The 9,761-nt window shown below is 41.0% G+C and overlaps 1 protein-coding gene across 2 annotated transcripts; it reads right to left on the reverse strand.

The window, feature by feature from the left end:
- Nucleotides 1-438: 438 nt before the first annotated feature.
- Nucleotides 439-7,156, reverse strand: LOC125294566 (arrestin domain-containing protein 3-like). 2 transcript variants are annotated; one of them, XM_048243415.1, is made up of 7 exons: nucleotides 6,790-7,156; nucleotides 6,654-6,698; nucleotides 6,179-6,239; nucleotides 5,935-6,082; nucleotides 5,063-5,159; nucleotides 4,607-4,863; nucleotides 439-3,200 (listed from the first exon to the last, which is right to left on the reverse strand). In XM_048243415.1, the coding sequence occupies exons 1-7, from the start codon at nucleotides 7,049-7,051 to the stop codon at nucleotides 2,781-2,783; spliced, it is 1,290 nt and encodes a 429-aa protein (XP_048099372.1). In that variant the 5' UTR covers nucleotides 7,052-7,156; the 3' UTR covers nucleotides 439-2,780. The 2 variants fall into 2 exon arrangements, with proteins under 2 accessions (XP_048099372.1, XP_048099373.1); XM_048243416.1 differs by lacking the exon at nucleotides 6,654-6,698.
- Between the last annotated feature and the right edge of the window lie 2,605 nt (nucleotides 7,157-9,761).

Genomic DNA, 9,761 nt, shown 5'->3' on the forward strand with positions numbered 1-9,761 from the left:
AAAGCCATTAACAAATCTTGATGAAATCTGAGATTTATGGGATTAGTCGTTTCCACAGCAAATGTGCAGGACCTTTCTAATAATTGAATCACTGTGACCCATTGACTTGTTTCCCTTTTAAGAAAAGTATTTTTATTACTTTGTAATGGGTGTTACTAGTGTCTGTGAGACCAAATCTTTCTAAAGTGTAATGAAATTATATTTACTTAATGTGGACCTGAAGAGCATCTAAAGAGCATCTGATTGTGGAGCAGGTCAGCTTTGATCAGGAGCATGGTCCAAACAAGATCAAAGCTCTGTCCATTCCGTATTTCAGAGGAGTAGCTCTACATCTACCATGTTATCAATTTATCATTCACTGCGGTTGTAGCCGGTTAGTCCAAACCTACATTCTGTCAGCACTGGAATTACATGACTAATACAAAGTTCACACATTACTGGGGAAAACTGTCAGTTTTATTTCAATACACATGCTGGAATTATCATAATTAGTTTGACATTTCAGACAATCATCTCTTACATTATCTTGCTTTAAATACTTTAAATATCTTAACTCTTATAAAACAGAGCAATTTGGTAATAATTTCGGACTGTGTTTCTATAACTAACTTTGTCAATACTACTGCGAAACATTGTATCATTATACAACATGTTAGCAACAGTGGTGGACATTACTTGAGTACATTTACTCAATTACTGTACTGAAGTCGCTTTTTCATGTATCTGTACTTTACTTGAGTATTTCAATTTTGTTAAACTTTTTACTTTTACTCCAGTACATTTCGAGGCCAAATATCTTACTTTTTACTCCACTACATTTTGTGACAGCTGAAGTTCCTTTTGGAAAAAAGACTGTCCAAATACATGTGTACTTACATGTATATTTTCAATTAAGTGAGCTAGGCTTTACTTAATGGTGTTGCCTACCCTATGTTATTGTCATATCCACTATTTACTGTACCTTGTTGACCCCTTTTCACAATATTGATGTTACCATAACTAGCCTCTTGACGCCATCGAACAAATGATAGACAATCTGACACTATCAAACACAAAAGGGAACATCTTGATTTGGTCCGAAAGTGTAAAGCATTCAACAAAGAAAAATGTGGTTACTTTGAAGTATCTAAGATAAGACAGTGTTTCCCACATTATTGAATTCTATTTGTGATGGTAGGTTTGCAGAATTAACTTGAATGCAACAGTTTTTAACAAATTAGCGCAGCATGGTTATGATGCTAACCAGATATAAGCAGAATTTAGTACATCCTGGAAAATCAGTGTGGTGGTCAATTTTGATATTGTGGTGGGCCGCCACAAATTAGTCAATGTATGGGAAACACTATCACATTAGTTTGTTTTTAGTTCTTTCTACATACAACAATTATAAGCTGATTTTGTCATTGAATGGAGGAGAAAGGCTCAATGAATGCCTATGTCTGTGCCGAATCATTTCAACAATAGTAAATGCAACTGTATTAGTCATAATACATTTCAGGACTTTTACTTTCGATACTTAAGTACATTTGAAGGCAAGTACTTTTGTACTTCCACTCAAGTGGAAATGTAAAAGGAGGACTTTTACTGGAGTAACATTTGACCATGTGTATCTCTACTTTCACTCAAGTACAGGATTTGTGTACTTCGTCCACCACTGGTTAGCAAAATAGCCTGAGTGAGAGTGGATTTGGTAAAGTATATACCCACGGCTGCAGTTTAGCCAGGGGCATGAGTGCCAGTGGTAATCACACATAATGGACTACTGAAATGTGCAATCTTTTGTGACTTTACTCTAAATCAGGGCAGTGTTTGCCAGTCACCATTGTGACAAAGTAAAAATAAGGCAATTGTAATAACATGTTATATAACACAACATAAAATAGCCCGACCTTATATTTACCTTTGGAATGTACTTTTTTTGATATAGTAATTTCATGGGTAATTTCATGCAAAAGCTGACAATAAGCAATGGCAGTTGGCATTAGTTAATTTGTACTTATAATTGTTTATAAAGGATGTGCTACCAAAAATGTTACATCATGAATATCAATACACATTGCTGTGTTATAAAATTATGTAAGGTTCATAGGCTTTTGTCTGCTTTGGCCCGAGTGTATGTTTGCAGCTAATATCAAAAATGTCGAGTCATGCTTCTTCTTTCAGGCTTTTTGTTTCTCAGACCACTTGTAACTGAAGTTTGACCTGTTGGGTCTCCATACAGAGTGGATATCGGTTTTACTCTGGGGCCCACTGAGCATGCTGTGACCTGCAACATCTCACCAAACAGCACAGTTATGTGGAACTTTGGTAATTTATGGAGCCGGATTTCAGGAGTTCAAGTTAGCCAGTAGGTGGCACCCTTTACAAAGTAATTACAAAATAAACACTTCTCACTCGAAGGGTAAAAGCATTGTTTTGTGGGGAATTATTGTGGCTGAAAGTCAGCATACTAACCATGTACAGAATATTGAATACATTTAAATGAAGTTGGTATGGTTTGTGAAACAGTTTACTTTGAATGTAAAAACAACAATCTCAATGCTGAATAAATCTAAGCCATCTTATTTTGCTATTGCTTATTTTTACTGACAAATTCAAATGACATTGGCACCACTTTTCTCTGTGCCCCCGATAAGATCCTCATAAGAACCCAGGTATAAAAATATATATATATACACATACACAGTACATTATATATATACATTATTTGCATCGTCTTCTTTTTCTTCTTTCCTCTTTGATCATCTACTGATAAATATTATTCATCACTAGTTGGTCACTCAAGGTTTTTCAGAATAATTAGGTAATGGAGGATACAGTGCATAGGACTCATAGGCTGGAGGAGGAGCAGCAGAGGGAGCAGAGGGAGCCGTATACGGCGCAGCAGGAGGAGCCGTATACGGCGGAGCCGAGAACGGGGCAGCAGGAGGAGCCGTGAACGGCGCATCAGAAGGAGCCGTATACGGCGGAGCCGAGAACGGGGCAGCAGGAGGAGCCGTATACGGCGGAGGCGTGAACGGCGCATCAGAAGGAGCCGAGTACGGCGCGCTGTTCCACCCTGCTTGGCCAGGGTTCCAATAATCCCCAAACCCAAAAGATGGAGCTGGTGGACCAAGCTCTCCCTTGGATGGTGCAAGCGGAAGAATGACAACAGGAAACTTGATCTCGGGGTCAGAAGCATATGGAACATCAAGGTAGACCTGGAAAACACCGGCATACATGAATTACATGCATGGCAATTTAAAAATGTCAGAATTTGAGCTTCTTTACCACCATTTAAAACAATGGCATTTGGTTATTGTTGAACCATGAACAGGTAAACTGGTTTATCAACCACTCTTGCAAATATCCAATGCATTGACAGGACCTGGCACCTTTTAGTGTCTGCCTGCATACGGCTCTCTCTCCAGTTCAGTTTGTGTGTGTGTGTGTGTGTGTGTGTGTGTGTGTGGTGTGTATAAAAATGAAATGTCAACGTGAGCTTTTTACACACTGTTAACTGCATTAAACAGTGTGATACTGAATTGCATAATATAAGATAATGTTCATACTCTCGTATGACTTGTGGCTTGAACACATTGCCTGTGTCATGTCTGCGGAATGGGTCCGTTGATTTTCATTTTGGTGCCCATGTTAACATGTCACAGCACAGCAGCCAACTGTGCATCTCAGGCGCGATTCAAACTGTGCTGCAACCGCGACCCAGCTAGCTATTAGAAAGTTGATCTATTTTTTCTGCTTCATGCGAGCGACTCTGTGCAAAAATACATCAACACCAGTTGATAGTCAAAATTTGTGTTTAAAGGAGGGAAATGGCTAATGTAGGGTTACCAGCCCAGACCAGACTGTGAAAAAGAGTCACTTGTGGCTAAAAGTGAGGTCAATTGGACCAAAAATGACACCCCAAATGTTTTGCATGTCTGCAAACATACCAGGTCTTGTTCACCAATACGTCCAAATGCAGAGACAATGTAGAGAATACCAGAGATAGCATTTTATTTATTTTTTTATCATCGCTACGTATAAACCTTGTTTGTAGTGGAACACTTGTATCAGCTACCTATAAGCATGCACAAAATGCCCAAAAAGGATGGCACTCTACCTAGGTCCTGACAGAGGCCTCAAAATCCGGACTGTAGTGACAAATGTTCACGATAGTATTTAGTCCTTGCATAACGATGCCAGTTATTTGCAGTCATGAAACTAAAAATATTAAGTGAATGATAAAGGATGGACAAAAAAAAACTTCACACAGTGTCTGTCATGCTGGTATAATGTTTCTTTGATGTGCATGGAAACTCACATGGTTAAGAATGCACATATTATTTGTGCCTCAAACCAGATCAATGACAATGATATTTCACATTTCAGTCAGTTGGCATCCACTTGGCCATTTGTTTTCACAAACAAGCCAATCAGATCCCACATAATTGGTGGAAACAAAAATATGGATATAAGGATATTCCCATGATTTGGCAGTTTCCAAGCTAGCAATATCAACCAATCCATATGAACAACATCATGTGTGGCCATCTGTAATGTGTCACAATTGGGAGGGCACTTCATCATTCTCTCCAAGTCTATTTAATACCTCCATGATTCTTACCTTGAGTTTGTATTCAACCTTCAGGATCCTACAGATGAGTATGGACATGGTGAGACTTGGTGGGATGGTGAGGATTTTGGTTATGGTCTGATGTGTGGATGGTGCAATGGGCTCTCCTTCCTCTTTCAATATCTCGTGAGTGTTTAACCTCCTTCTGCCCCGTGCAAAGAAACTATGCTTAGAGTAAAGGCAGTACTTGGGTCTGAGGGCCCGAGAGGAGTTGTTCTGAACATCGGCCACAACCTTAATTCCTTCTCCTGTAATAACAACAGGGTTGTCATGGGGAATTAATCAATATGGAAGAATAACAGATATACACTATAATTGACAACCTACTACATATCAAAACCAGCACCTGCAACCATGTCCATTTAGAGCCTCTGCTCAAGGGTGTTATTCACACACACACACACACACACTTTGTCTGGACCATGTCTCCATGTTTTGAAATCTTACCCAAAGAGTAGCCCATTCTCTCTGTGTGGATAGTGAATGACACACTTCCAGAGGTAAACAGTTTCATCTTCTTGTCTTTTGTACCATACTGGGGTGTCTGAATGAACAGAACAATGTGTTGTAACATAAGGCACACAACAGTGGTTGACCAGAAAGCAGACCCTGGCAAATCAATTCAGAGCAACTTTATATACCCAAGTGGTAAAGAATCAGTACAACGTGCTTACAATAAGACAACTGATATGCAGTGAGCAGCACATATATTGGTAATGAAAAGGCATAAGGGTGTATTGCATGAAGTGCTGTATTAATGAATTGAGAGAAAGTGGAATAGAACATTATGTCCAATATTCCATTATATGGTTTAATGTTCTGCATTATGTCCAATATTCCAATATGTGGTTTAATGTTCTGCATTTCTCATTAGTAGGTCACTTTGATACTAAAAGTATGATTCTATGTAATGACTGTATGATATCTGTACTGTCCCTGTGTATATCTCTGTGTGACTGTGTTTAGAGATAAGCAGGAATATTATGACTTTGCAGTGTTTCACTGTTCTGCATGGCTGCGTCAGATCTGCTCCGGATTGCCAGGCTGCCACTAATCAGGGTCTGATTCAGTGTAGTCCACGTGAGATGGGATGACCAACGCCATCTCCCGTCAGCCTGGAAGGATACTTAAACTCTAACTATTTCCTTGTCTAGTTAGAGCAGCTGATGGATCTTTAGGTGAAGTCATGCTGTCTCTCACTTGATGCGCATCATTGTAAATAAACTCTGTTCCTGATTTTTCACACTATTGGTCTGACTGGGTCTCTATTAAATCTATGGTATCAAAATTACCATCAGAATAAATCACCATGGGCTTACCATAAGAGCTGGATCTGTCATGTCTGGCTTTGGAATATAGCGTATCTCCACTTTGTCTTTGCTTGAGATTCGCATTGACCTGCTCAGTTTGGTCTCCAAGAAGTAGCCAACATATCCCCATGTACCGTTAAAGGATGCTGGGAGAGTCCTGGGGAAAAGGGGGAGTAAAATAAAATGGCCTCAGGTCACTTTGTAACCTGCGTCTGCTACAAAATTAGGTGTCTGCTACAGTATTAGGACTCACTGCTGGGGGATCTGAAATGTGAAAGGGTACACATGAGTCCCAGGGGCAACAACGTCACAATCTGGAGAAAAAGTAAAAAGGGGAAATCGATTTTTACAGCACAGTGGTAGAGAGCAGGATAGTTTAATACTCCAGGTCACTGTTTAAATTAGTAATCAGGTTTTAAATTTGGTGTCAAAATGTGTGTAAAAAGTCATCTAAAAATGGTGGAGAAGTCTGTGGAGGAATACAGCAGGTCAGTATTACTCCCAAATGTTATGTAGGGCGGATCAAAAAATACCTGAAACATGATAGACATAGTAATTTATGTTAAAGAAGTCCACAGTCCACCTTTTCACACTTTACTTGTTTGATCACATTAGTTGGATCATTAGGCTATATTGGCGAGGAATGGTCAAGTGTTAAGTAGGCTATGAAATTGACATTTTGGAGTGTTTGGGCATTTTAGTTACTTTCAGAGGAGCAAATAACTTACAGGGCTGTCCAGCTTCATTTTTCAACAGACCTGGGGCAACGTCGTCTAAAACATTAAGCATTAAGCACAGGTTACGGCCACGACACAGTTTAGGCCTAGCACATTGGTTCACTATGACATTCTTTATACAACTTGCCGTTGCCTTTGTGTTCCCTTATGAAGTATTGCTCCGAGGTAAAGTACTTCTCCTTGTCCCAGTAGGTGACTGTTCTTTTCCCGTGACGCTCGGTCCAACGTACGAACGCTTTACCTTTAAATTTAATGAGAAGACTGTCTATTTTCGTGTCCTTTGCTACTTCAACGGTAACTCGTCCGTGTAGTAAATCTCCGCTGGTGAACGTGTTGCTGGGATTCAAGGCATCGTAGGAAATTGAAATCCTCTTAATAGTTTGTGACATATTGTCCTGGCTGTTCACGGTGCGAAGGTGTACCTGTTGCGTTCAGTCACGGCACGGACTCGCCTTGCTACTCATATTGTGTTTCAACCACACAGACACACCCATATTTGCTTGGTGTAGGCTGGTGCATTCAGAGCACCTCGGAATGCAAGGACCGCCCCCATGGCGACTTTGTTTTTCCCGACAGCAAGTGTTCACGTGCTTTGCCATCGGAATGTGTGACAAACACGGATGCCACAACAAAGGTTATACACTCACTAATCCTAAACAAACAACTGTATTTGCTTAAAATATAGGGGAGAGCGGGGTTATGTCACACTTTTTACTTAAAATTAGTTTCCACAAAAACCGTGTCCTGCACAAATTCCCTTTCAGGACACACCTTGATCTGCTTGAATCCAGTCAGTTAGAAGGATGTGGGCTGTCAACCTTGGGCAAATGTGACAATCATCACCATCACGGGGTAGGTTGTGGTTAGTTGTTACATTGTTGCAATGTTATTCCAATGGTATAAAAAAAAAAATCGATACATTCTTAAAAATGATGTAAAAAGTTTAATTTCATTGAAATGCAAACTACATAAAAGGATACAAGGAAGTTTATTGTCACATGGGGGGTAAAAAGTGCAGTAGAAGAGGGGTTTAGTAGATTAAGTGGCAAGGGCTGCATAAGAAAGGTGGGGGAGGATTGGGATTGGGGGGGGGGGCACCAACAAGGAGCACCCAAGAGCAACAGGGGCAAGGAAAAACTCCCTTACCAAGGAAGAAACCTTGGGCAGATCCACGGCTCAAGGGGCTAACCCAACTGCCAGGGGTCTTGGTGTGTGTGTTGGGGGATGATAGGGGAGATGGCATAGTGTGCTGTGTATGTGGGGAGAGGGCAGTGTGCAATATGTGTGTTGGAGAAGCTTCCTCATTAGACAATGTGCTGTGTATTGGGGGGGGTGGGGGGGTGCAGCGTGCTGTAAGTATGTTGGGGATGTGTGTTGGAGAAGCTTCCTGATGAAATAATGTGCTGTGTAGGTAGGGGAGTGGGCGGGGGCAGTGTGCTGTAAGTATGTTGGGGATGTGTGTTGGAGAAGCTTCCTGATGAAATAATGTGCTGTGTAGGTAGAGGCAATGTACTGCAAGTATGGTGAAGGGACTTACTATTGCAAGCAGAGTACTCTATGTATGATGTATGTGAGTGATGACAGTGAAGATGTGTGTGTGTGGGCGGGAGGGAGTGGAGCAGTGACTGTGTGTAGTGTGTGTGTGGGTAGGTGTGCTGTAAGTATGTAGAGGATGTGTGTTGGAAAAGATCCTGAAGACAATGTGCTGTGTATGTAGGGAGGGGGGGGCAGTGTGCAGCAAGTATGTAGAGGAGGCTTACTGTAGCTAGCAGTGTGCTGTATGTATGTAAGGTGATGACAGTAATGATGTAAGTGTGTGTGTTGGGGGTGGGGGGGCAGAAAGGCTAGGCAATCAAGGACATGGGTAGATAGATGGAGGATAAATAATAAATAAAAAGTTCTATGGAGATGTGCAAAAGTTGGAGAAAGTCATATGTGTGTGTGTGTGTTTTGACGTGTGATGAAATAAGAAAATAAATAAAAGGTCTGTAACATAGGGAGAGGGATGTAAAAGTGCTAAAAGTCATGTAGGTGTGTGTGTGTGTGTGTGGGGGGGGGTGGTCATGAGTGCTGAGGAGTGAATGAGTGCAAAGTCAGTATAGTGTGAGTTCAGAGTTCGGATGGCCTGGGGATAAAAACTTCTCCTGAGTCTCTCAGTTCTGGCTTTGTGACTACATAGGCGTCTTCTTGATTTCAGCGGTAGGAATAATCCATTGTTAGGATGAGAAGAGTCCTTCAGAATCTTTTGGGTCTCTTAGGAGTACTCTTCTGGAATAGATATTTTGTAGAGCAGGGAGTTGAGTTCTTATAGTACATTCAGCTGAGTGCACTACTCTCTGCAAAGTACTACAATCTCTAACTGTGGAGTTCCCATACCAGGTGATGATGCTACCAGTTAGAACACTCTCAACCGCTGAAGTGTAGAAGGCCTTCATGATGGATGTAGAAACTTTGAATTTCCTTCGCTGATGAAGGAAGTAGAGTCGTTGTCTGGACTTCTTCAGAACATATTGAGTGTTAACAGTCCATGTTAAGTCTTCAGTAATGTGGACATCAAGGTATTTAAAACTTGTGACATTCTCTACAGGTTGCCCGCTGATCATTAGTGGGGTGTAACTGTAGTTCTGCTGCTTCCTTCTGTAATCCACTACCATTTCCTTGGTTTTATTGATATTCAGTGTCAAGCTGTTAGATTGACACCACTGTGCCACCTCATCAACCTGATCCAAGTAGAGCTGTTCATGGTTGTTGCTAATCAGGCCCAAGATCACTGTGTCATCTGCAAACTTGATGATGTAGGTATGACTACTGTTAGCTTTGCAGTCATGTGTGTAGTTGTACAGCAGTGGACTCAAAACACAGCCTTTGGGAGCACCAGTGCTGATGGTTAATGAGTCAGATGTCAGACCCCCCACTCTACACTCATATACATCTTATGCGTTGAGAACATGAACAGGAAACATCAACTATGTTCTTTTCATTAGTATTTTATGTTTTAAGTTGTTTTTAGACTATTTAGATTAAATCCCTATTGAAACAACTGGTTGCAGGCAGCTCACTGTGCCGGGATTAGTGTGTGCTTCACCTCACTGTGTGCTG

Source organism: Alosa alosa, chromosome 5 (assembly GCF_017589495.1).
Source record: "Alosa alosa isolate M-15738 ecotype Scorff River chromosome 5, AALO_Geno_1.1, whole genome shotgun sequence".
In the NCBI taxonomy this organism is placed as follows: Eukaryota; Metazoa; Chordata; class Actinopteri; order Clupeiformes; family Clupeidae; genus Alosa; species Alosa alosa.

Excerpts from the sequence above, each read along its gene's own strand:
- LOC125294566 (XM_048243415.1), bottom strand. The coding sequence starts at position 7,051 with ATGTCACAAACTATTAAGAGGATTTCAATTTCCTACGATGCCTTGAAT. Across the intron at positions 5,160-5,934 it reads TGACAGATCCAGCTCTTATG|ACACCCCAGTATGGTACAAA; the intron begins GTAAGCCCATGG and ends CTGTTCATTCAG. Across the intron at positions 3,201-4,606 it reads AGGTTGAATACAAACTCAAG|GTCTACCTTGATGTTCCATA; the intron begins GTAAGAATCATG and ends GGTGTTTTCCAG.